At 51.4% G+C, this 27,046-nt stretch overlaps 1 protein-coding gene across 2 annotated transcripts in view; it reads left to right on the plus strand.

Moving 5' to 3' along the window:
- The window catches only part of PRKCB (protein kinase C beta), a 129,509-nt gene extending 102,746 nt beyond the window's left edge, over window positions 1-26,763 (plus strand). The window contains exons 13-17 of one of the 2 annotated variants that reach the window (XM_056334964.1): window positions 717-855; window positions 4,387-4,467; window positions 4,730-4,837; window positions 11,391-11,531; window positions 25,523-26,763. In XM_056334964.1, the coding sequence (XP_056190939.1) occupies window positions 717-855; window positions 4,387-4,467; window positions 4,730-4,837; window positions 11,391-11,531; window positions 25,523-25,675 (622 nt within the window). In that variant the 3' untranslated portion in view covers window positions 25,676-26,763. Of the gene's footprint in view, window positions 1-716; window positions 856-4,386; window positions 4,468-4,729; window positions 4,838-11,390; window positions 11,532-20,017; window positions 21,375-25,522 lie in introns of those variants that run through there. The other variant, XM_056334963.1, reaches the window with a different exon arrangement.
- The last annotated feature ends 283 nt before the right edge of the window (window positions 26,764-27,046 follow it).

Genomic DNA, 27,046 nt, shown 5'->3' on the forward strand with positions numbered 1-27,046 from the left:
TGCTCCGATACTGCAATGGAGACTTTGAGCAGTGCTTTACTGTACAGAACACAAGCCCGGAACAGCAGCGAGCACAGAACTGCATGGTAATTACATGGCTGGTAATGTAGAAATTGCACCTGAAATACTGAGTGTTTGCTATAAAACTGCCCTTCAGACTGGAGCACCCACCTCTGGAGAGGCTGGTCAGGGCTGGGAGTTGGATTGGGAGCTCTAGAGCTGCAGCTGTCTGCAATTTGTGCTGAAGAGCAAAGCTCTTGTGGGGTTAGGTGTGACTAACAGATACTCTGCGGATGAGGATCACCAAGAAAGACAGTTGATGTGTATTTCAGTGGGGCAGTATAGCATTGGTGATGCAGGGACTTCTGCTGAGTAGGTACTTCTTTGTGGCTGGTGAGCTTTAAGTACACTTTGATTTTCATAGGTGCAAAAAAAAAAATCTGTCCTCCTGCTAGATGAGAGTGTTTTCCATCATACACTTGAAAGTGATTTGCCCAGCATGGTGTTCCTGTGGGTTAAAAGTAAAATAAACACTTCATTCTGACAGATCTCTGACTTATTTCTGCTCATTTCCCCAGACGTTATCCTACAAAGAGTCTGGGTGTGAGACAAAGCCAGAGCTCACTTGCAGGAGAGCAACTGGAGTCAGGAAATTTGTCTTTGCTGGGTGGCTTCGCTGTCGTCTCTTGTGTCATTCTTCTTCTTTTGCTTTGTAGAGACCTTAAGCTGGACAACGTGATGCTGGATAGCGAGGGGCACATAAAGATCGCAGACTTTGGCATGTGCAAGGAGAACATCTGGGATGGGGTGACCACCAAGACCTTCTGCGGCACTCCAGACTACATTGCGCCTGAGGTAGGGGATGCAGAAAGGCAGTAAATGCTCCGTGCACATTTCGGCAGTGTGCCTGATGCTCTTTTCCATGGGATGACCTTGCTTTGGGCGGCTTTCTGATTGAAACAGGGACGTTAGTGAATTCATCGTCAACCTGGAAAGTTCATCCCTCAGTACTCTCTGCCCCACCCCACCCCGAGGCTGCCTCTAAGGAAGCAGCGATGCTGGCTCTGTCTCTGTGGCGTGTGTGCCCTGCTTCTGCCTCAAAGGACAGCAAATCCTCCATGCTGCTCTCCCTGCACTGTGTTTTCCCTCTCTGGGTGTTTTTCTCATGACTGTGCCACTGGTGTCACCATGCCTGTCCGATCCTTGGCATGCTCAAACCCACCAAGGGCTGCTCCTCGCATTCTTCCTTGCTCCTGGAAGAGATGAGCCCCGGAGGAGCTTGCTCCTTGCCCTGTGTGACAGCCCCTTCCAGCACAACGTGACCAGTGGGAAAAATTACCAGTGGATAGCGTTTCCGTGTGAAGTGGAAATCTTGAGATCTCTCCAGCTTGTTGCTTGCAGCGAAGGGCTGTGTAGCTGATGAGGAGAGGCTCCCTATCCACAGCTGTAGATCACACCGAAGTTACTGTGCCTTTGGTTATTGCTTACATGATGGAGTCACATATGACACTTACATGAAGTGCTATATGGGTGCAATTTAATGTCAGACTTGTGAAATTCAGATAGGTAATTATTTTCAAACGCCTGTTCCCTTAACATAAAAATACCCCTCTCAAACCTTTTCACTCTGCTGAATTTTCAGTGACGAGATTAATATTTATTCATTTAAATATTTTAGAGGAGACTCTGTTTGCTAGGACGTAGTTAGACGTGCTTGTATGCTAAACTACGTTGTGTTTTGCTGCAGCCAGAGAGGTTTTTAATTACTTTTTCAGATGTATATTACATATCCTCATCCTACCAAGATTAATATTGGTGTTCTGTTGGTACATAGCTCAGTCGCTGTCTGTGATTAATACTCTTTCAAAGCAGGACAAATGACCAGTTCTCTTGGTATTTGCCTGAGCCTTATCACTTAAGCTCTTTATTTTCTTCTCCCTTGCTCTAATACTGGGTTGGGGTTTTTTTCCCAAAAGGAAAAAAAAAATGGGAAATTAGGATGCAAGTAACTACGGTACCCAGGAATGATGTTAAAGCATGCTACCAGTGGGTCTCAGAGTGAACGTGTGCATTGTGTGGATGGAGATGGGGGGTTGCAGTTCTGGCGTGGCCTCCAGCTGGGTGGCTGAGCCCAGGTCCCTGCATGTCGCTCCACTCCAGGGTCCTTCTGCCGTGCCATGCTTCCTCCCATCAGGAAGCTGCAGTGCTCTCAAGCCAACATGTCTACAGGGTAAAAATGTCCTGTGATTTGCTTGACCCATTTTCAGGACTTTTTCTATTCTAAGGCAGAGCCCTGTGTGCCAAGGTGACGGGTACCAAGTGCGAACGACCTGTGCGTGTAACCTCCTCTAACAAAGCCTGTTCTTCAGCTGCTGGGCTGTGACCTTCCCCAGCCTGCAGCCCCTGACTTCAATTTGCAGAAGCTGCTTTTCTGCAAGGATTTCTTCTAAGTACTGTTTTCTTTTGAAGGCCTTAATGGTGCAAACAGTTCACACCTAAATGTCCCAGAGCACTCCTAAATTGTCTGAAGGACAAGTAGGAGGGACTTGAGGTAGGTGCAGCTGAGGAATTTCGGAGGTGGGACTCGGTGTCTGGCCTCGGTGGGAAGGGTCTGGCCCAGCGTGTGGAGGTGGGCAGGGTCACATCACCCCATTTGGCCGTGTGGCTGGACCAGGACCAGGACAGGAGATTGGCATCGGTCTTGTTCTCTAATCGTCCCTCGGTGCTGATGCTTTTGCAGGATGAAACTTACCTCTGCTTAGGTAGGGTGACAGCCCCCAACCTGCATCTCGGGGTACCTCCTGGCTGGATCCTGCTGGACACTGCAGGGGTCTTTTGCCAGGGCAGGGGTGGCTGAACATGAGGACCCTTGAGGCTGCGACATCTGCCCACAGCCACGGAGCTGTGGGGCCGGAGCCTTGCGTGGGGACAGACCTTTGGGGCTGAATTCTTGTGTACGTTCTCCCATGATTAGCATACGATTTGCATTTGTGCTTGAGTATAGGAATCTTTGCAGAATAGGATTCTGTAATTAGGTTGAATAAATCGTGTAATTGTTTGGCGTTAAGTAACAGATGGCAAAGCCCAAGGCCTGTCAAACCCCGAACGCTGAAGTGACGCCTGTCAGCAGCAACCAAGCAGATAAACTGGAGCTTGAGCAACACTGGGAAGCAGAAAGGTGCCCCCGGGACCCGGCTCCTTCTGCGGTCCCTGCGCTGGACCTGTCACCGCTCCCTTTCAGGCATGACGGCAGCCTGGGTGCCGGAGGGCTGGGGGACCCCCCAGCTGGAGGGGGGGAAGGAGAGGGGCTGGCTCCTGTCAACAGCCCATGGCTGAGGGCACAGACCCAGCATCTTGCTGCACGCCTGAGCCGGGGGTCGCAGGGAGCTGGGGGGCGTAGGGAGCTGAGCAGCGGAGGCGCTGGGGGAAGGTACCACAGGGCTCTCCCAGGACTGGGTCCGTTTCTCCACCAGCCGCTTGTCTTGTTTGTACATGGGGTCTGGCTAGTGAGGGACGGACCCCCTTGTTGGGTGCTGCTCTAGGTACCCCAAAACACTGGTGTACGCAGGTGAGGGCAGCTGCTCCACGGAGGCGGATTAGTTGGGTGGCTTTGCTGCAGTGTCGGATCGTTATGAAATCTAGGGTATTTCAGATTTTGCAGAGTAAGTTATGGGAAAATAGAAAAATTCATGTTTTGGTGCCTTATCCAAAATAAATGTTGACATTTTAAAATTAAAGCAAACAAAGCAACCAACCCTGAAGTTATGTCTGAACTCCAAAGCAGCCATATTCCTCAGGTGAGGCTAGGGCTGTCGGTTATTAGGTTATTTTGTGAAGGATGTTCTGCAATAAATAATAGAAAGCAAACTGGCAGCCTGGAATGCTGAGGGTTTTGACTACCCATATGCTGCAAGTCTGTTTTAAAGGGCCACATACCATCCGCAGAGGGACAGACTCTGTTGTTATTTCAAAGCAACTGCACTGAAGTCAGTGGAAAAAAAAAAAAATCCCAAAGTGCATCAGGGAAAACAAGAACGGCTGCTGCTCCAGCTCCAACGTGCCTGGCTGTGACAAGTCTGCAAGAGCACAACAAATCTGCTAAAGTTTCATCTGAATCAGAATGAATCTGTCTCAGATCACAGTGAATATTCTGGGTTTTTTCTAATATTTAGTGCACGTTTGAGGACTGAAGATTTTTTTTTTTAAGTTACTGAACTCTTTGCCTATCGTGCGCTCTGTTCATAATTGTAATTTCCCACCATTCGGGGACTGGTGTCTCAGTAAATAACCTTGTCCTTTTGACCTGGACTACAACTCGAAATGAGTTTGCATTGTGCCAACAGGTTAAAAATAGGAGTGTAATCCGGCTGTTTGTGTTGTTTTCAGATAATTGCTTATCAGCCTTATGGGAAGTCTGTGGATTGGTGGGCATTTGGAGTCCTGCTCTACGAAATGTTAGCTGGCCAGGTAATTGAATTTTAATTGATTCCTATGGGATTGTGTTAAATTCCACTGTGAGCATATGCTGATGTGTAATTTGTTTTGTTGCTGGCACGTGGTAGGGCACTGTCTCATCTGTGCTGGAGATGAAGCCATGGATGCAGCTCCGGGGACCGCGATGCTGAGATGCATGGTGCAGCCGGGGCTGGTTTTGTGGCTGATGGTCACACTAGCAAAGGGAAACTTGAAGATCGAGAAATGCACTGAACCTCTGTTTGTTTTGCTCTAGGCTCCCTTTGAGGGTGAAGATGAAGACGAGCTCTTCCAGTCCATCATGGAGCACAATGTGGCCTACCCCAAGTCCATGTCCAAGGAGGCAGTGGCAATCTGCAAAGGGGTAAGGGCTGGCCTGCATCCTCTGCCAGGAGGACAGTGCAGCCGGTGGGCGCAGGGCTGTCCGTGCAGCTCCGCACTGTGCAGCCCTGCGTGCCCGGGGGTCCCACCTTCTCCTCGTCCCCCTCACCCTGGTCCCAACTGCAGGCTCCCAGCGCCAGGGTAATCTGACAGAACTCGGTTGTGTTCTGGTGCTCTTTGCCCCTAGAGCTACACCATGTGCTAATTCGTGTGTATGTACAAAACCTAATTAAAAATAATGCCTAGATTCTCTCTGTGCTGTTACACTACACTGAGCAGAAATCCAGGTAGGGCTTGAGAGCTGGGCTGTCTTTGCTCAAGGTGAAGGTCAGGAGAAAACTGGAATGTTGGCTGGGATGTGGGTGCTGAGGGCATCTCCCCAGGGACCCTGCTGCCCAGTAGGTGACAACAAGGGAGCTTTATGCATCTTTGCCTGAAAAGAAAAACGACGCTCAGAGTAAATGAATGTGATTTCTAAATAGTTCTTCTAAGATCAGACACAAAGCCTTCTCCCTGCAGAGGGTTCCATTTAGCGACGGCGAGTCGCCCTTTAGGGGCACCTGAAGTTCCCTGCTGGTGTGCATCTCTGTTGGGTCGGGGCAGTATTTTCATTACCGTATCTCTTAATTCCCAGCGAAGCTCTGTGTTGCCCAGTGTCCTGAGCTCTCTGTGGAATGGGCTGAGGCAAGACTTAAATGCAGTCTGAATTAATTTGGGTTGTGATGAGTAAAGGCTGGCTAGGTCCTGATGTTGTTATGCGTATGGTTATTGCTTGGGACTGAGCCTCATCTCAGCCAGCCAGTGTTAAACAGTGCTATAAATATGTTTGTGTAGGAATTTTAAAAATGTTTGCTTTTAATAGTTAGTATTTACAATATCCAAACATTCTATATTTCAAAATAACGTTTCTGTCTGCAAATGACACATCTTGTGCTTAATGCTCCCACTGTGGCATTTCAAAGCTTCTTCCCAGTGTTGCCAGGATTCAGAGCTTGTGGGAAGGAGGAGTATTCACTTGGCCCGTGGGGAAAGTCTGCTGCAGGTGTTCCTGCCTGGAACGGGCACAGGGAGGGGATGCTGTCCGGGCCACCTGGCACTCACCTTCAGCACAACATAGTAGAATCACATCCTTAATTCAGAAACAACGCTGGTGATCGAAGGGGGAATTTCCACAAACTTTCTCACTGTCCCTCATTCCTCTTGCTGTCATTGGTTGGGATGTAACGGAAAGTCCACTGTGTTCCTGGCTGGGCAGGAGGAAGGGAAGATGCTGGGTGATGCTGAACATCATTTTCCTCGCAGTGCCCAAGAGAGCAGAGGCTGGAACAGGGACCAGTCTCACTGTCGGCTTTATTTACTGTTGCATCAGTCAAAATGTGAATGCTGTAAACAGACAAGAAGAGACTGTGGATGAAACATTTGCTGGGTGTACTGCAATGGCTTCTTTCACTTTCAAAATGTGAGGCTGCATGGGAGGATATTTATCCATGTATGGAGGGCTCGGTACTTTATAAATTGTGTATTTTTTGGCAGCAAGGTGGTGGTTCCCTTTGTACAACTGTTGTTTCAGGGGAGTACCCAAAAAACTCATGACATTCTTTGCTGCCACCAAACTGCTACACCAGAAAGTTTAATTAGAATATGCGTGGTATTTAAGAACCATTAGTAAGCAAAATATTCATATGTTCCTCTGGAATACAGTGAAATATGTCTCAACTAACTGCAGGGGCATCCAGGCCATGCTGTTTGTGTTGGTATGTGGTGGGTCTTCCAGGAGGGCACAAACCCAGCCTTGGGTCAGCCCAGAGAACAAGCAGTTGGAGAAGCTGCTGCTCTTAAACCTGGAGCTGCTCTTGAACCTGAACAGTTTGGTATTTCACTGCCATACCCTCCAAAACAATTTTGTTGTTCCCACCCAGTTTCGCTCCAGCGTGCTGGTGCCAGTCGTCACTTACTGTTGCACAGCTCAGAGATGAAAAGCATTTGATCCTGAAAGCCTTGTATTGGCCTGAGCCAAGAAACAAGTGTTAATCAGTTGTTGGCTGGGAAGCAAAACAGAGAGTTAACCAGAACACAGCTCCTTGACTCAACAGTCAGTATCAATTAGCAGATCAAATGGAGCATTTCCCTCCTCTGCTATCAACTCAGATTTTTTTTTCTGAAGGCTGATGCTGGAGCTGCGGTGTCTGTGGTGCAGGTAGCTTGGCGTTGGGCTCTCAAGCTCTGGCTCGGTTGTCAGGAGCCAGGCTCCCGGCTCAGACCCGTGGAGCAGCATGCATGTGTGTGTGGGCACTGGCACAAGCCATCAGCCGTTTTCCGTCCCATATGGAGGGGTCTGACTGCGCCTGAGCAAAGCAGCCCTTTCCAGGTGAACAGATTGCCTGCGAGTATAAGCTCCCTCTTTAATCTCTGCCTGGTAGCAAAGACATAAAATGGCATGTTTTCTGCGGTAAAGTTTACAGGTATTTTGAGTCGTATTTCTGCTGATGGCACTGCCTGAGAGAAGCACATGAGCTGCTTAGCACCGTGCCGCAGCCCTCGCAGGAGCGGCAGTGCCCATGCCTGGGTGGCTGTGGGTAGGAAAAAGGCGGCTGGAAGGTGGGAGCGTTTGGGGGCCATGCATGGTGAGCACGGCTGGGTGCCAAGGGCTTTCCTGGCTCTGGCAGAAATGCCAGGCTGTGGTTGGGCTGGGGCTGGGATGTGCTGCCGCGGTGGCACGGCTGAGCCTCACAGAAGTGTCCTCAGGCTGTGTGCTGGGTCAGCAGAGGGGCTGGTGCCCTGATGGGGACAGGCCTGGCGGGGGCTGCCGCCGTGAGCTGTGGGGTCTTATCAAATGTGGACACAGATCATGTGGATCCGCTGTGCCTTGTGGTGCAGAATGGGCTGCTGTTAGGTGAAGCCCATGAACATGCAGCACCCGCTTGCCTTCCCGAGACAAAAAATAAAGTGGTGGTTTAGCAAAGCCGTTGAGTCCAGACTTGGACTTCCCTGTATCTGAGCTGCAAACATCAAGCGTGATTTGGTCTAAAGCACCCTTCCTTATCTGCAGAAGCCCAAAGGGTTTTCACTGTGTTAGTATGGGGATTAAATCAACTTGTTTCTGTTTAATACAAACAAAGCTAAATGATTATCCTATGTAAGCCAGGAGAATCAGTCTGCATGTTTATGGGGTCCTATATATCAATAACAGATGGTGCCTTCATGCTCACATGCATAAAAGCACAATAGGAAAACAAGAAAATTTAATTTCTGGATGCATATATTGAAAATACTGAATAACTGCACTGTAGTACAGCTCTGTTCAGCTTTACAGGCAGGTACATGAAGTAGAAAATCTTTTACGATTCATTAGTTGGCTGAGCTGCTCTGAATTTGGTGTGTGTTTGTGTTATGCTGAGGAAGCAAGGGTTTAACCACAGTACTGCACGGGTGTGTGTAAAACAGTTTCCAGCACAAGGCAGCAGGTAGGAAGCTAGGCTCTGGCTGGAAAAGGTAATTAGTAAGAGGAGAGACTGGATTTAGTGGGGGAATGTGTGTGTAGAAGCATGTGCACAGTCAGCAGATGCAAGCAGAGCTGTAGCCATTCTCACTTGGGTGCGTGTGGGGGGATCAGGCTCTCCTGGGGGTGCCCCCAGTGTGGCACAGCCTCGGCAGCTTTGCTGGGCCCCGGGAGGCAGCTAGAGCCGGGAGTTGGACTGGGAGGCGTGAGGACCGAGCAGCCAGCTGCTGGCCGGCACCATCACCCTGCCAGACCTGCAGGCACAGAGCTGCTTTCCTGCCTTGCCCCGTGTGATCTCCAGCAGCAAAAGCTGACAGTGTGTCGGCGCGTTCAGCATCAGCAGTTAACAGCAGGGACCCACGCACAGATTTCTTCCCATGTTTGCTGAATGCAAACTAAGCTGTTTAGATGGGATATTAGAAAACCTTCCTTCCCTGCAAGGGTCGTGCAGCCCTGGAACAGGCTGCCCAGGGGGTGCTGCAGTCACCGCCCCTGGGGTGTTCAAACAACACACAGGTGTGGCGCTTAGGGACATGGTTAGTGGTGGCCTTGGCAGCGCTGGGTTAAGGGTTGGACTTGATGATCTTAAAAGTCCTTTTCAACCTAAATGATTCTACAATTCTATTTGGTGCGACAAATCACTAAATCAGTTTATTAGCAAGTTTCAGGCTCTTGCGTTGTTACTGGAGACTTGCTTTAGGAAAACCCGACTGAGTCACAGGACGCTGCTTATTCTCCTGCTTCAGCACAGCTGAGTGGGACCAGACTGATTGTCGGGGGGCTGTCCAGAGCCCGCCAAGGAGACACAAAGATCCTCTTGTTCAGCTGAACCTGACTCAGCTGGGGTGGATGTGAGAGCCAAGAGGCGGCGAGGTTCACCGGGGCAGCCGGACCACAGGCAGACGCCTGTCCGTGTGCCGAGAGTGATGTGGAAGCAGCACTGAGGGGCTGGCGTGTCACCTGCCTCACTGTGCTGCCTCGGCAGCAGGGGGACTGTAAGCTGGCAGTGGGCTCCCTGCCTGCCAGGGCCACCCACCCGTGCTGCCAGCAGCACCTGGTGACACCGCTCTCCGCTCCTGGCAGGGGACAGTGCGCTAGATCCAGCCCCACCTGCTCACCCATGATGCTGCCACGCTTGTTTGAGGCCAAGATACTTAACATCTTCCACCTGGCCACGCTTCTTACACTGGGATTTATTTTTTGGGGTTTTTTTTATGTAAAGGGCTGCATGCCGCAATACCAAGGGAAACTGTATATTTAAAAAAAAAAAAAAAGGTAAAACAAGTTAGAAAAAAATTAATTAGTTAAAAAATAAAAGCAAGTTCAAGTCTTGCTTTTGTTTTTGCTGGCACCCTGTGGCCCTCCCTCTCCAGCAGTGGCTCCAGCATGTCTCATCAAATGGGGACAGGCTCTGGAGACCGGTGCTGATGCCAGTCACGTCCTTGCCCTGAGCAGAGGCAGTTCTCACCATCTGGAAAACCACTTGTCCAGCTTGCGAAGCCTGATGTGTCCGTGCTGTTTGCAGGGGGTGATGTGGGTTTCGGGAAGCCTCGCTCCGTCGGTCTTTCAGCCGCAAGTTGCCTTCGTCGCTGGCTTGCCATGGAGAAGGTGCGGTTTGCTAGCAGGGTGCTTAGTGGCTCCGCTCCCGCTTCACGTTTGTTGGGGTTTGGATTATTAGTTAGTGGGGGTTTTGTAGTTTTTTGCAGGCTTTTCCTGGCTTTCAGCTCCCTGTTGTAGCGTAACTTTTAAAGATCAGCTTCCCCGAGCAAGCGTTTTGCACAGTGGTGGATGGCCGGGCTGGTGGGTGTCACAGCATTTACCCCTTGGGGCAGGGGGGCTCTGCCCAGGGGACCTGGCAGGGGCTCGTTCACTCCCTGCGGCACGACGGGCTGCCTGGCTGCTTGGGCTGATGTGTTTCTGTCAGAAAATGCTTGCTTAGAAAAATCTTTTCTTTCAGGGGCGGGCCAGCCTCAGCAGGGGGCTGGGGGGGTTCTGTGCTCTGCTGCTGGAGCATTGGCACCTTCCCCAGAGCTGCAGGTGTGCCCTGTCCCTGCTGGGGGCTCACGGGGGGACGGTGGGGTCCCTCGCAGACCCATGGCCCTGGGGACGTGGTCAGGCTCGCTGCAACCTCTGCACAGCTCCGGGATCAGTTTTAAGTGCCCTGCTTTTAATAAAGTAGCCCTTTTGTTGCAGGTGTACGGCTCATATTCTCCATGCTTATCAACATCTTAGCAATCTTTGGAATCTCCATCAGATCTCTGAACACAGCTCAGACAATACCCCCAGGATATTAATGTTTGTACAGCTGCCCTTAATTCCTGCGGCCCGTTTCACTTTTCTTATTGAGCCAGAGAAGAGAAGTTTAGATGATAAACAACATTAATGGCCTGTTTGTGCTTTTTTTCCTCCAAATTGACTCTTTCATTAGAAATTCGCCTCTTGTCTCTGCTGCCATGGCTCCAGAGAAGTGGGGGTTCTGCTTCTAGGGCTAATGAAAGATTTTGAGGGCAGATTGTTCATCTCAAATGGGCACTGGCCTCTAAAATTAGTTATGCAGATGCTGAGAAGTTTGCTACCAAGCAAAGGGACCACTAAGCACACTTGCATGCATCCTGCTCCCCCGTTGTAGCAGGCTGGTGAGACTGCAGCGATGCAGGGAGCTCTGCTGGCACCCTGACAGTATTTCGTGGTGAAGCAATTTTATTCCCAGAGGAAAAGGGGATGTGCTTATCCCACCCAGTGCTCATGTACCGGTGACCTGCTTTAGTCTGCTGTTGTAAGCCAGGCAGCCTTCCCTGTCCCTGGAGCCACTCTGGCTCCTCCCTCTGTTCTCTGCTCCGAGTGCCAAAAGCCGGTGGAGGAGATGGGAGCCCCTCTTGGGGTGCAGACCCTGATGCGGGGTGTCCTGGGGCAGCGGCTGTGTGGCGCAGGCTGCCCAGTCGGGCATCACAGCATCCTGGGAACTTCTCAAAATGGGCATTTTGGGAAGCAGCTGGACACCCTCTGAGTGACTGTTTCTTCTCTTCCTCTCCCCAAGCTGATGACCAAGCACCCTGCCAAGAGACTGGGATGCGGCCCAGAAGGGGAGCGGGACATCAAGGAGCACGCATTCTTCCGCTACATCGACTGGGATAAGCTGGAGCGCAAGGAGATCCAGCCTCCCTTCAAGCCAAAGGCTGTAAGTGTGGCTGCGTTAAGCGTGTTTCTTCCCTGCTGCTCTCCCACGCGCCGGTTCTCTCGTGCTCGTGGGTGCACGCACACAGATGTATGTGCGGGCGCTGCTTGTCCTACCCACAGCATGGAGGTACTGCCTCTCTGTCTGCTTAGAAGATCGTGTCTCCCCAGATCTGGCACGTGTCAGACCGCTGCCATGAGAGGATAACTCTGGGATGCCTTGTCTCGCTCTGGCTTGCAGGGGTAGAAACACCACGTGTTTAGCTCACGGATTTAATTGCATTGCAATACTGTCTGTTCGTTTTCCCGGGGTCAGTGTTTCTGTTGGTGTCTTTCTCCCTTCTTCTTAAGCTGAACAGCTCTCTTTTTTTTAATCTAAACTTTGTTTCAACATCTAGCTCAGCACCGTAGTCTATTTGCATTGGCAGTGGAGCTGTATTTCACCCAACAGTTTCTCTCCAAGGTAAAGCAGTGGAAGACTGGAGCCTGGCTCACGTGTGGGCGCTGACGTGGGTGGAGAGGAGCTCTGCAGCGAGGAGAACCTGGCTGCTCTTTGTCATCCCTGCCTTGCTTTGGGCTCTGCTAGCGAGAGATGCCGTGTGCGCTGGGCGTGTGAGGCTGTAGGGGGAGATAAGCTGCCAGCAGCCAAGCTGAGGTGGAGGCATGAGTAATCTGAAAGCTTTGTCAGAAAGATGAGACTTCTTGACTGCGCCTTGGTCCAGCCGTCTTTGCAGTGACAGCTGGCCATGCAGTGCCCGTGCCAGCGCAGGGGTGCACCGGAGCCGCAGAGTGTCCTGCGTGCTGCGACAGGATTCCTGCGGAGCAGTGTGAGGGCACGAGCCTGCAAGCTGCCGTGCTCAAGCCTCTTGGTGTGACCCCAAGCATGTCGGTTTGCCGCATCCCCCTGCCTGTGGTGTCTCTGCCCTTCCCAGGAGAGGGTGCACAGGCAGCAGTGACCACAGACTCGGGGACAGGGACATCTCTCCCTGGATTTCTCTTTTTCTCTTTGCCACTGTTGGGCTGGCAGGGTCACAGCTATGTCTGAGTCCAGCTCCTTAAGGCGTGGGCTTATTCACATGTCTCCACCTCCTGTTAGCTGCTGCGCCCTAGCTGGGCACTGGTGTTCTACAGAAAACGGTGAATCCAAAGTTAAATCTGATTTACACGGCTGATACGGACTGATATTTATGCCCAGTGACCAAGGTGGGGACATTGCATGTTCTCTTAATCCATCAGTCTGTCCAGAGATGCTCCATGGATTTAACTGAGCCTTTCTGCCCCACTGCCCTTAACAACCTTGGACATGTCTGCTTTTCCTCTGCTTTACAGTAAACCTGTTCTTTTTAAGGGCCCCTTTCAGTGTTTGGAAAATTTCTGCTTTCAGGGAAGACATGGAGTGGGAGTCCACTTGGCATAGGGTGCTCGGCTCCTTTAGCTCTCCTGCCTTTAAGTGCCTTTCTGCTCTAGCAGCCTTTTCCCTTCTACAGCTCCTTGCTTGACTGATCCAGTATGAACAAACCACCCGTTAGGTGGGCCTGACAGGAGACCCTGCAACCGGCTCTGCCTCCCGGCACGCAGTACAGATGGGGCAGCAGTGCCGACCCCGGGGTCTGCTCCTTGCTCCAGGTCTGCCAGCGGTGCCCTCTGTGCGTTCTGCACTGCGTACTTTAACTTCAGCAAGTATTTGTACAAAGGTAGCTGCTGCGCAGTGACACCTTTGCAGGGAACCATATGGGGCACTGTCCTCAGAGCCTTTCGCTTCCACGGCTGAGAGCCGCTTCTGTGCGGTGCAGTCTTGGGCTGCCCTCTGCACCAGCAAAGAGAAAAATGTCCCGTTCTCCTTCCTGCCTCAGACATGTGGAGATCCAGGTTGCCGGTAAGCAGCTGGGATGGCAGCGCAGAGGTCTCAGTTGCTGCCTGCCTCCCTTTCCCTGGGAAGGAACGGAATCTTCAAGCCATTAGACCTTGTGGGAAAGGCGTCGCTGGGAAGGCATTAGCTGTGATACCAAAGCAGAACAGTGTGCAAGTATTTGGGGTTATTTGTGCGCACCATGACCTGTTGGCTCAGGGTGGGACCCAGCTGTTGTCCGAGGGGTGCTGAGGCAGGCGGCAGGGTAGGCTGTGAGCCCCAGCGAGGGTGCTGCTCCGCAGCCGGGTCCGTCAGGAAGCCTGAGCAGGCACCGGGGCTTCGGGGGACTTGTTCTGCAGGAGCCCACATCTCTCCCGAATCCATGACACGGGCTGGTTCCCACCGCGGTGTTTGCCGAGGAAGCGGTGCCCGCAGCCCCTGCCTGCACCCCTGCCCGCAGCCCTGCCTGCACCCCTGCCCGCAGCCCTGCCTGCACCCCTGCCCGCAGCCCTGCCTGCACCCCTGCCCGCAGCCCCTGCCCATAGCCCTGCCCATAGCCCTGCCTGCCCTTCCCTCCCAAGCAGCTCCCCAGTGATGCCGTTCACCTTGTGCTGTGGCGTGGCGTTACTGTTCAGTGTTCTACAGCTAAAAACAACTGAATTCTGTCACAAGTGCTTTATTACTGGGTTTATGTTGTAAACTGTGCAAATTTTGTCCTGCTTTAAATGTCTTTATTCTTTAAAAATCCTTTTGACGCCGGACCGTGGAAGGGGGGACGGTAAGCTGCCGTCTGTCGCTTCTCACCTCATGGCTGGTGCTGGGGAAAACTCTCCATGGGATAGGACAGGAAGTTTAACAGCAAGGTAGGCGCAGCTGATTTAGGATTTAGGTAGGATTAAGACAACTCAGGTACCTGCTGATAGCTGGTATTTCAACAGCAATGCATCTGTGCTGGAAAATGCTGCTCCTTTCATGCCAGCTGTGAGCGCAGATCAGAGCAGCACAGAAATGAAAATCTGGGTTTGGGAACTTCACAGCGTGTTCAGTGGCTCACGGGGAAGGACGTTATTTACTGGGTTTGACCTTCAGCTGTTTATGCAGGGGTTGAGTGCCAGCCGGAGAGGGGGATTTGTGCTAGCCCAGCTCTTCGCCTTGGCTTAAGTCTTTTTTTTTTTTTCTTTTTTTCTTTTTTTCTAATTGGCTTCTATAAAGGTAAGGTTGCAGAGATTGCCTGTAAGCCAGAGTTTCAAAATACGGAATAATACATAAATGTGGGTTCTACCTGCCCACAAGCGCCCGCAGCCTTCCAGTGCTCCAGCACCGTGTTGTGCCGGGCGCTTCAGTCCTGTCAGCGCAAGGCAGGGGCGAGCAGAGCCCAGTCCAGTGTCTTTAGCCTCACGTCAACAAATTCTGCAATCAGCAGGTATCGTTAATTCGGGTTTGCTCATGGCTCAAGTAGCGCTAAGCCTCATCTTGCGTCTGTGAGCCCTGTGGCCAGGCGGGTGGGTGCAGGAGGTGAAACGGAGGCACTGGGGAAGGTCCCGTCCCAGAGCAGCTGGGTGGGCAGCTCGCACCTCCCCCTGTTGTGTAGCACCCACCATTTTTTGGCCACTTTTCTATGATTTTGTAACATCCCTGCAGGTAGTGAGTGTGGATGTGAGTGAGGACCCTCCGTGCCTTCCCAGCAGCTACGTGCCGGGAAGGGCTTCACATCACTTCCTAGAAACCTGCATCATTTTACACCAAAGGAAAGATAGACACTTCAGCCGTCTCCCTGGCTTGGGTGTTACATACCCAGAGCTGAAAATAAATTCCCAAGAGCTCATGTGTCGCTTCCTGCTTTGTGCTTGATTAACCTTTATCACAGAGATGGTAACGAGACAGATCAGGGTCTGGGTTGTCTCCAGTGTGCAGAAACTCGGCGGTTTTGACATGGGGCTGTGCTTGGCTGCTCCGTGGTTTGGCTTGTGCATAACAATTCCTTTCGTGGGTCTGCATTTACCCTGGGGAGTGTATTTACACTTGCCTGCTTTCCCTGTCTGCTTTTTCTGTCGTTGAGATAATTATTGGTTTTGGTATCTAATTACTCCTTTTACTTTACATAAAGCCTAGTGATTTGAAAAGTCTCCTCATTTTGAAAGCGTTGAAATCACATGGCACAGGATTACTCACAACAGGACAGTGGTTTAAAAAAAAATGCTTTTAATCTAATAATTTTTAATTGCATAAATTAATTTTATTTTATCTGCTTTGAATTAATTAATATTGAAATGCCATTTGTAGACTTGGATGTGTGAGAACTCTGGTTCCCCTGCCTGTGCATTTTTATAGCTTTAGTTTCAGTCTTTGCGAGGTGAGTTCAGATGTTTGCATTGGTGATTTCCTAATCAGGTGAGATTTAAGGATTGAGGGGGCAGCAGCATGCTGTGAGGAGGCGGTCAGATGTGTTAAGGTTAAACATCTGCTCTCATAATCAAGTCAAGATTTGCTCTGGTAGCCTCAGGGTTCCATCAAGGCGTTCTGAGATTCCCTTCTGATTGTTCAGCCGGTATTTTCAGTGTTTTGGGAAGAAATTTGGCTTTGTTTGTAGGGGGAGATAGATATAGGGGAGAGTCCTACATCAGAAAACCTTCACTGTGAAAGCTCCCAGCCTTTGTCTGGAGCAAGGATGAAGTGGAATGCATTGGAGCATCCTGAGCTGGGTCCTGGGTGGTTAGCTGGACACTTACAAACGAAAAGCACCATCATTCCTCCTGCCCATGGCTCAGCCCCAGGCTCATGCTGTGACCCAAACTCCCCTAAACACAACACATCTATTGCCACAAGTGTCTGAGCCCTGATCCTCCCCCGGGCAGCAAGCACCCAGGTTGCTAACCCAGAGCAGCACCAGGAAGGTTGGGCTCGCCCAAGAGATGCCTCCAAGGCCGGTGGGACTCTGTCTGTACCGCTGGTTTGGGACAAAAAACTGGGAAATCAAGGGTGTCTCCAGCCCACTGCTTCTCCGCAGCGCTGGGAGCAAGGGCTTAGTCTCAGCAGGAGAACAGCCGTCCTCAGCTTTTTATGATCTTTGATTGCATCTCGGGGATCAATGGAAAATATTTTATTATGCCTTTTGTCTCTATTTGAAATCAAGCTAGAAACCGATAAAATAAAAAGGCTATCTTCTAAGCTGACAGTTTTATTTCTGCAGCTTGAAAAAAATGTCATTCTATGCTGGCTATAAATATTAGACAGGACACGTTGGGGATTTATGTAAGATAAATTGCCAGCCTCCCCCTTTCTCCATTCAGGATGGAGTGATGCCTGTACATTAATATAGTACTAAAATGAGGCAGATTTTTCACAATGTGGCTTTAGCAAAAATGTAAAAATTCATACAGCATGTCTCCCATCTCTTAATGAGGAACTTAATTTTGGAAGCTTTAAAGGTGGTGCTCCTGCAGATAGCGACTGTTTGCCGTCTGGAGCGGTGCGGATCCTTCTTGCTGTCTCATCCCAGGCGTGTGGGCCAGACCCCGTGTCCAGAACTCCAGCGGTGCTGGGCCTTGGCTGCTGGGATAAAACCTGCCGCATTCCCCAGAGCCTGCGGCCGTCTGCGGCACTGCGGGATGTGGCGTGCAGGACAGCACAAGCGCGTGGTCACAGCCTGTAGACCTTGGGCTTGCATGTGGCTTCTATAAACCCCAGGCCAATTCCCAGCCTTAAGGTATTTTATCCATGTGAAAGCTCCCAAAGAGGAGTATATGCTCTTTGGCTTGCTGACCAGGTCAAGTTCTTAGGCATCTGAACAGAAAGTCTCCGAACGTCACAAAGCTGGGAATTAAATACTGTGGCTAGATGGAACTTTTAAAATTTAACATTCTTGCCTTGTTGCGTTATAGTGAGAATTATTGCTTGCCAGTATGCCTATTAAAAATATGTTTGTGCTTTCTATTTCAATAACTGGAAGCATTTCATAAGGATTAGTTTGAAAATCTTTATGGGGTTGCTAGTTTGATTTTTTTTTTTTTTTAAGACAGCACATTTCTTTGCAGCAAGAAGGTGGCTAGTGCTGTCAGACATCTCACCCAAACTGCCTTGCATGTCTCCTCCAAGGTCTCATGAAGCTAATAGGCAATGACAGCTATATTTTCAAAGCACTGTAAGGCTTTTGCTGAATGTTGGGAGTTGATAGAATCTGCAGGTGAGCAGCTTATTAGCCAGTAAACCCTGCTACGGTCTGTGTGACTGTGCGGCTCACCCTAAGCGCTGCAGATTTCCCCAGTAGTCTTGCTCGTAGTTTGTTTTATCCCGGCACCGAGGGGGAAAACTAGGGACAACGTGGCTTTGGAAAGCCCCTGTCTCTTTGTTTCATGACTTCAACTTCCAGGCTTTGTGAAACTGGTAACTGCAATTTGGGGAAGCTCTCATCTTCGGCAACCTCCTGGTGAATGGTTTGCCTTGTGTTTGCGTGTTTGGTTGGGGGGTAGTGGTGGTGTGTGTTTGTCTTTGGATTTATGGGGGGGTTTTTTGCCTAACTGCTCCCATGGGTGGCACCAAATCATTTTTGCATCAAAATACTTGAAAAAAGAGCAAATCATTTTGTAACCTACCACACCAGGAGCTGTTGCCTGGGCTCAGTGGTGGGCTGAGCTGTGGCCAGGGGCAGGAGCTGTGTTTGCGGAGCTGATGCTGCAGCACGTGTGACCAGGGAGCCTGGAAGAGGTGCAGGAGGGGAAAAGCGCCTCCAAGATCGCTGGGTTGGAAACCCTGCTGAGCTCACAGTCATGGACAGGAGATGCCTTTGGGAGCAGAAGCTGAACAAATCCAGACTAGAAATGTGCTGCAGGCAAAGGCATGGCCTGACAAAATATGAGAGGTACAACGGTGTGGAAGGATGGGCTCAGGGGCTGGAGGAGCAGGCATTCAGTGTGGCTGTAGCTAGGGTTAAATCGACTCAGACGTTACCCGTTGAACTTTTTTTAGAGGCTTGGGGATAAGAAGTGTCTCACTTGGCACTGTAAGAATGTACAAGAGCTGCCAAAGAAACATCCCATTGGAGGGTGATGGATGTTCACGTTGTCTTCCCTGAAACCTCTGTGGCAGAGGAATGAACTGGGAAATGTGGAAGTTTATGTGTATTTGTCTTTAATATTTTATTATATTTAGTCTGATGTTTATTAAAAATGTAAATCTGTTTCCTTAGCAAATGAAAGTTAAATGCCAGGAAGTGTCCCAGCACTTGACACCTATGTTCTCCGTGGGGAAATGGAAGGGGAGAACTGAGGGACCAAGAGGTGCTGGCTTCTGCATCTCTTTGGATAAAACAGGGCCAGGAGAGCATCGGCTGTGTGACGGCTGAACAGAGGGGAGAGTTCGCCAGCCGTTCAAGTGAAGTCATTACATGCAGTTCATAGGGATGTGACATGCACGTGATGGGTAGTAATTGAGTGCAATTTGTAGCTGCTGCAGTGACTCGGTATCCACCTGTTATTAGCTATTGCTATTATTATTATATTAAATCATGACTTGCTGCATGGGAAGTTACAGGACCCTTGTTTTGATTGCTAAGAAAATTAAATAAGGCATTTGGCATGTATTCCTGCTCCTGACCTCCCCCTTTCGCTGCAGAGACTGCAGCGGAGCCAGCCAGATCCTCAGCTGCTGCCCACGGCTCCTGCTCCACAGCAGCCCAGCAGCAATGGATGGGTGCTGGCCAACGCCGTGAGGGTCTGGCGGTCTCGGGTGCTTTCCAGGCCCCACAGTGCCACGCCAGCCGGGACAGTGGTCACCAGATGCCAGAGCTTTTGGTTTCCTCTCTTGCCTGGCTTTGGTGGCTGCAGAGAGCTCACCGGTGCTCCTGGAATCCTGCCCTGCCTGAAGTAGGAGCTGTCGTTGGCTGCCTGCAGAGGGGTCAGAGAGAAAACGGTGGCTGTGGGCAGGGTCTGTAGGGGCAGCCAGCCTTGCCCAGTCGCAGTGCAGAGTGCCGGGGTGCCGAGTGGAGAGCCCGGCTGGCGGGCAGGAGTACCCCACTTCCCCAGCTCCCGCCTGCCTCAGCCGAGCAGCACCCCGGGCACCAGCACGGACCGTCAGGGTCTGATGGGCATGTGGGGAAGGGATGGAGCAGCCCTGGAAATTCCCATACACAAGTGCCTGCACTAAGATTTCAGCCAGCAGCAGTTTACAAGAGCTGTGCGGAAGGTGAGAAGCCCTGTCCTTGGGCAGGAGCAAGGAGAAGCCTCTAAGCGGTCCAGGCATGACGAAAACTTCCCCCTCGCGGGGAAAGCGAGATGACCGAGCGGGTGAAGCCGCAGGGGTCTTTCAGAAGCAGCTGCCCTGTGCGTGGCGTAGCCCAAGAGAAGGTACAGTCCTGCGTGTAGGCAGGGAACGACAGCAAGTAATTGCACTCCCATCTCATTGCTCTCCTGCAATTACTTGCCATGGCACAGCCGGAGGGTTTTGCAGGTCTCTGGCTGTGCCATGAGATAACATCGCTTTGCAACTAACAAAGCTCATACGTATTTTGCACCTTTTTCTTTTCTGCCACTGCTGCACCAAGATAAGGGGCGGCGGCGTGTGGCGAGGATGGGCGGGTGGCTGCAGCCGCATCCCATGCGCTTCTTTCTCCACCCACCATACGTTCTTTTCTTCCCCTCTCATAGTGTGGACGCAATGCTGAAAACTTCGACCGGTTTTTCACTCGCCATCCACCCGTCCTAACACCTCCTGACCAGGAAGTCATCAGGAACATTGACCAGTCAGAATTCGAAGGATTTTCCTTTGTTAACTCTGAGTTTTTTAAACCTGAAGCCAAGAGCTAAGTAGCTGTTTAGATGTCATTCCTGCATCTCTATCATCCAGTCCCAACTGCTGTTGTGGTGACATTTTCCATTGCAAAACTTGCATTCATGGTTTTCCTTTAGCACTACTACTAGAGTGACCATATTTCAAAGCCAGAAGTGTCTTCACGTGACTTGGGGCATGCCTGAAGGGCGGGTGATGCACGGTAAGCGCTACAGATGTGCTTTTATGACATTTTATTTGTAGAAAACGAAACCAGTTCATTGGCTAATGGAGGTAAAACGGAGAGGTGTAAGCTGTGGCAATTAGGAGAAATCTCAGCATGTGCTTTGCTTCCTGCTCTTCCCTTTTTGTAGTCTTTTAATATAATCATGAAAATGTAATGTTTAGCCTTAGTGGCAAGTAAGTGTTTTTAATGAACCTTACCCCAGTGTGAACGTGTACCCCACAGTGCGGGTGCTGCCGGCCGAGCCTCTCTGCCAGGACGGAGCAGTTGCTCCCGATGCCGCCTCCCTTGGCAGCACTGTCCTGCCGTGCTGGGACCCCCTGCAGCACCCCTGGCCGCCGCAGCTCCGGGCCGGTGGGGCTCTCTGCGCTGGGCCTGCAGCAGCAGCAATGAGTGATCGGGGAAGCCAGGTCTGCTGTCTGCAAACATTTCTCCTGATGGTGCAGTTGCTCAGGAGTGTTTTTTTAAATCAAAAGAGGCATATCCAGTTTTAAAGGGATATGAAAGAGCTGTTGCAGATGCTTTTGAATCCATGGTCACCCTAGTAAATACCATGCAGCACCGGTTCTCATAGCAAAACTTTTTCTTTTTTTCAAATGCCAAAGCAATTGATTGAGTTTGTTACCTGCGCTTTAAATGTGTCAAAAGTGGTATTAACACAAATGGGATGCTATTTAACTTTGAACAGTGTTGTGAATTCTGATATGAATCTTGTAAAGAAACTTGTTTCAACTAATAGTCCTACTTTAAAAAAAAAAAAGCAGCTAGGTATTTAAATGGCCTAAGTTTTGTTTCAGGCATCAAAGAAAACATTTCAGGAAGGGTGAATTTCTCTTGAAACAATAACTATTATGCAGCTTCCTTTTATACTCTCCTGCAGATGTTTGTGGGCTGTCACTGTACCAATCTGCTTTAAGTTGTACTGTGCCAATTTTTTTTTTCCCAATACTGATCATAAAATAAAAAGTGAGAAATAATGTCAAAGAAACCTGCATGTGTTTGGCAATAATGAGTTTCTGCAGTTCTGGGCTATCAGAGACGCCAGGAGCGCCAAGAGTCAGGGCTGCACTGCGCCGAGGGCTGGAGGCTGCCCTGGCTGCTCGGGGGTGCCGGTGCAGGGGCACAGGGGGTCCCCAGAGCTCCCGGCAGAGCAGCGCAGGCAGCAGCCCATACCACCGCGCAGCCTCCTGCACCACCGGTGGAGCCATGGCCCGTTCGTCCTCTGCAGCGTTTGTCCCCAAACCAAGGCGCGACGTACTGGAAGCACCTTCCAAGTGGAGAGCAAATGCCTGCGTGTCCTCTGCACCAGCTCATGCAGCACAGCCAGCGACCCTGCTCACTCGTGCTGCTCAAATACGGACAGGGAAAGGAGTTTCTCTCCGATGTCCCTTGGATGAAGGATGATTTGAGGTATCGGGATGGTGCTGCCGAGGCGAGCAGAGCTCTGCCACTTGGGGATCTCTAAATGCCTTGAACAGAGACAACTGCGGTATGCGCTTCAGTGTTCTGGAGCCTGCAGAGGCGAGGCTCTCGGCGAGGCAGCGCCGTGTCGGTGACTCAGCGCCGTGCCTGTGCGCTCTCAGAGGAGCAGTTGTTAAAAGCAATTGGCAGTTTCAGCTAAAGAGGGATTACAGGTTCCTGTGAACCTCCCTTCTCCTGAGCACATGCAGAATTTCCCTTCTGTCTTTGGAAATCCGCTTCTGCTGAGTTGCTGTGGTTCTGAACGCTGTAGGATTGCTCTGAAAGGCACCAAACAGCAGCACCGGCAGCAGCTGTTCCCTGGCATCCGCTGCCCATGCAGCCCCAGAGCTTGACCATGGGGAAGGGGCTCAGAGGCAGCGGCACTGGTTGGGGAGGATTCCCATCCTCTATGGTCCAGGCACAAATGCTGTTCCAGGCCAGACATTCCCAGTCACGCTGCCCTGGGCATGCGGGAGCCTGGAGTGCCTCTGCCACGCTGTCCCTCCTGGGCTCTTCGCCACCTCCCAGAATCAGTTAGCCCTTTGCTGGAGGCATTTTCAGCCTTGAATTTCCCCTGCCTTCCCCTCTCTCTGTTTACCAGATCCACGTAGCCGTTCCCTGCCTGCTCCCAGGCTATTCATCATCTTTGACAGAGGCCAAATTGCCACCAATTTCAGACAAAATTCAAGGTAAGAGATGATCAAACTCTACTTTGCTGCACTCGCAGCTGGGCCCTCCTGGTGCTGTGCTTTCCTGCCGAGCCCCTGGAGGGAGGAGCTGGGGTAGGGGGAGCTGAGCTGCTGTGAGCCCCCTCCCAGGCACGTCGCAGCCTTTGCCAGAGCTTTCTGCTGCTGAAAAGCAGCAGGAGGTTTTGCTCACCCGGGGGCTCCCAGGCTGAGCGCTCACCCTCTCTGGTGCCACTCTGACGGGCTGAGGACTGCGGTGGCAATTTGCACCAGTGGCACATGTGGACATCTCATTCCCCTTTGCAGCATCCCACAGCATTCCCACTTAGGAGAAGCTCCTGGCTTGGTGGGATGGTGTTGTCTTGGCTGATGTTGGTTCAGGTGGATGTAGTCTTCAGGCACCATCTGGTCTGCTCAGTATCCCTCCAGGAGCGGGGCAGGAGCCTGCTGCCACCATCACCTCCTTCCTTCGGCACGTGCTGGGGCCACAAGAGAGAGTCCCTGTGCAACCACTTCAAAACAGCCTCTTCGCAGCGAAGGGCACTGCCTCTGCTTTTCCATGGCCCCACGGCAGCCCCTCTCGTCCTAGGGGGGACACTGCTATCCACCGAGGAGGGCTTACACCTGCATTTCAGCTCCTTCACCCTTTGCCTGGCAGGACGCTGCACCTGGAGTCAGCTCCTTCACTCTGTCTGCCCATCCCCATTCCTGCTCTGTGCCCCTGGATCTGCATCATCTTCCTTCTCTGTGCTGTGGAGAAGAGCCCTGCGGGGACTGCTGCTCCCGCGTGTCCCTCACCGAAAGGAAGGCAGAGACCCAGCCCCTGCTCGGGGACAGGCTGGGGCCGGCAGGTCACGATGCTGCTGCCCTGAGCACCACTGCATGTTCACAGCTTGCTGGCTTGATGGCACAGCCACATCCTGGCTCTTCTCCTGGCTTTTCCCTCCTTGTCCCTTGAGCTCCAGCCCTGTTTTTCTTCACCTCATCTCCTCTCAGCTGTCCTTGGCTCTCATTGTTCTCTGGCCTTCCCCCTGCAAGGCTGATGCCATCCTGATGGGATGCCTTCTGCAACAAACGGAGTCTCTGAGCAGCCATGGAGGTCCTGCCCCACTGCCGGCCATGGGGCTTGTCTCCAGAGGTGTGGTGTGGTGCTCCTGGCTGTGCCCAGCTGGCAGGAGGGCAGGGAGGACCTGGCTCTTTGCTATATTCTGGCCAGGCTCCTTGAGGCATGAAGGTGCTAATGGCCCTGCCCCCAGCATCCCCGGAAAGCAGCAGCTGGTGGGATGAGAGATGCTGCAGTGAGGACACAACATATCACCCGGCAGGTGCTTCATCGGTGCAGAGCAGCGGGGGAGGATGGCCATGATGGGAGGGAGCGGGCTGGGGGCACAAACTGGTTCCACTGGCAGCTGGACACTGCGTGTCCAGTGGTGGAGCAGCAGGTGCAAGCACGGCGGAGCCCCCGCAGATACCCCTCGGGGCCCTCTGGCATGACCTGGCAAAATGAGCCAGAGCTGGAAATCTCTTGTAGCAGAGTGCAGGCCAGCTCCTGGCCCTGCTCGAAGGCAGAGTTGGGGACAAAAAGAAAAAAAGACTGTTTTGCAGGTTTCTGCAAGGCACCAAATCTGTGGCAGGGTCATGCCAGCGTCACATCAGAGCAAGGTCACCTCCAGCATGGAGTCAGGGGGTGGCTGCAATTGCCAGTGAAAATGAAGCCACGGTGGAAGGTGCAGTGCTCCCCGGTGAGGCTGGTCCAGCCATGGGGTGATGCTGCAAGGTGATGCTGTGGGTCTCCCACCCGTCACCCCCCAGCAGCATCCCAGCACCATGCGCAGCCTTTAGAGGTAGTTAGACACGCGGGGAGGGTGTTTCTGTGCTCCTTTCTTGTTTAAGCTCCTACACAGAGACAGGGAAAAGAGATGAGGAAGGTCTTTTGTCCCCATTGCACGTTCCCAGCCCACGGGCAGCCTGGCTGCTCACACCGCTCAGCATCGCAGGGAGTGGGACGTCCCTCCACTGCCTTTCTTTACTGATGAAGGATCCTGGGTGCCGATATTGTATCTTCAGCGCTTTGGTTTCCCATTCAGCCACGGCACATAACCTCCCACAGCCAGAACATGCCTTAATTGGGCATCCCTGATACACACACACACACAAAAACGGCCCAAGCATTCCCAGCTGACGGGCTCTGCAGTGCTAATAGGAGGTCGCCAGCGCTAACCAAGACAATAACTTTCCTTTTTTTACCTTTTTTTTTTTTTTTATTACTAGTTTTTTTGGCTTGGATGTAGCTGCGAAGCTGTTCTTACGAAATCAAAATGCTGAAAGGTTGCATATGTGGAATTTTCATTCTTCAAGGTTTTGAACTACTGTATGTTCTATATATAACCCTGGAGCAAATCACATCCTCAAATCAATAAAACACTTTTGGTTAATACCATATCATAGCAGAAATTTTTAAAAAGTCAAGCTTAACGCAAAAGGAGCTCTTACAGCTGATCATTTTGTGAAAGTTTTGAAATGGTGTTGAATGTTTGCTTCCATTTTGAGGCATGTTGCTTCCTCCAGGCTCCTTCCTCCTGTGCATTGTGAGTCTCCGTTTGCAGTGGTGGTTGTGCATGCTGAGAAACCGCAATGTTGCTCTCTCTCGCAGTGGCCAGGAGAGGAGGGACGCTCGCCCAGGAGCGACGTGGCCCTCCCCAGCACCCCGCGTTCTCATTGTGTCCCTTTACTTTCTGGTTGTGTGTTTCAAGCGCGTTGAGCGGGTACTGTTCTGTTCTTACCCGCCAAGGGGGGATGCTTCTGTCGTACAGGGGCTGCACTGCCTGCCTGGGTGGCTGTTCCTCGTCGGCAGCAGCTTGAGAAACCATGCAGAGGTCGGGGGTGCCGGCACGACACCAAAGGACAGCACCCTTGGGTGCTGCCACCGCTCGCTCGCTCACTCGCTCACGCTCCCCCTTCCCGCCTTTAACTCTGTCCTTTCCGTTTAACAGAAAGACAAACGAGACACTTCCAACTTCGACAAAGAGTTCACCCGGCAGCCGGTGGAGCTCACGCCCACGGACAAACTCTTCATCATGAACTTGGACCAGAACGAGTTTGCTGGATTCTCCTACACTAACCCCGAGTTTGTCATTAACGTGTAGCTGCGGCACTGCGGCCGCCCGCCCTCCGCCTCGCAGCCCGAAACTCCGATCGCCTTGTACATACCGACACTAGTCTTCCGGGATTAGCAGTGCAGACATACATACCCTCATGCAAAACACGCTGACCGCTTGTTTTAGGAGGCCTTTCTATGTCTGTGTCACTTGCTAGCTTGGTTTCCCTAGCTGGGGATGTTTGGGGTCCGAGTTAGCAGTCAGTAACACTTCTAGGAACTATAGTTGGTGGTGACTCATAGAGTTTTTAAACAGAAATAGACCAAACTGCTACAGTCTTTGTAACTTTTGAAATCGGATGCTGAGATTCCGGTGACCCTAGCTACTCACAAACCGTTTCTGTTGAATGCTAAGCATGGTTGATATCTTAAACCGTTGTGCTGAAGCTTGCGATGACTGTGAGCTTGTCTTAGAGGAGCCTTTTGTTCAAGACATGGATACATTTGATCAGTGTGGAAAAGTCTGCTTATAGACATATATTTTTAAATGCATTGTATATACCATCAGCCTGGCTCACCGAAGCCGTCCTCCTCCCTCGCCTCCCGCAAGCCCGCGCCTCGCCATACGGCCTTTCCTACACTCAGGCATTGACTCCAAACGAATTCCATGCCAGTTCTTGTAAATCAGAGCAAATCTTTTTCTAAGTGAAAGGTGGGATTTTGTTTTTTAACATCTGGAACAGTTTGCAGTTTTGATACGCTCTGTCAGCACTCTCATAAATCTTTCTCCTGTTTTTTCACAGACACTGTCGAAATTTAACAGCTCTGTAAAGGATATTAATATTCTACCAAAACAAAACACATTTATATTCTCGGTTTACAATTTACCAACTGAAAATATGCCCGCTGCAAAAGGGCTGTACTGAGGGCTATTTATAAAGGTAACTTTTCTACTTTACACCCTCTGCTATTCTCTTAAAGGCTCAAACCCCATGAATTTTACAGGCATCTTGATTTAACTGATTTCAGCCAAAATTCCTGGGGGTTTTATTCAGCACTCCAGGACCTTCTGCATCATTTAAAAAATTCTGGATCAGAAGAGACAATTCCAGCAGCTGTTTGTAAGGCAGAGCCGTGTCGGGCGTGCAGCAGCAGTGCCAGGCGGGTGGGCAGGCAGGGGCAGGCAGGGATAAGGGGCAAGCAGAGGCAGGCAGGAGCAGGCAGAGGCAGGCAGGGGAAGGCAGGAGCAGGCAGAGGCAGGCAGGGGAAGGCGAAGGCAGGAGCAGACAGGGGAAGGCAGGAGCAGGCAGGGGCAAGCAGAGGCAGGCACGGGAAGGCAGAGGCAGGAGCAGGCAGGGGCAGGAGCAGGCAGGGGTGGGCTGGAGCTGGCCGGCAGGGGCTGGGTGGTGACTCCTGCTGC

This window comes from Falco biarmicus, chromosome 4 (assembly GCF_023638135.1).
Source record: "Falco biarmicus isolate bFalBia1 chromosome 4, bFalBia1.pri, whole genome shotgun sequence".
Lineage (NCBI taxonomy): Eukaryota > Metazoa > Chordata > Aves > Falconiformes > Falconidae > Falco > Falco biarmicus.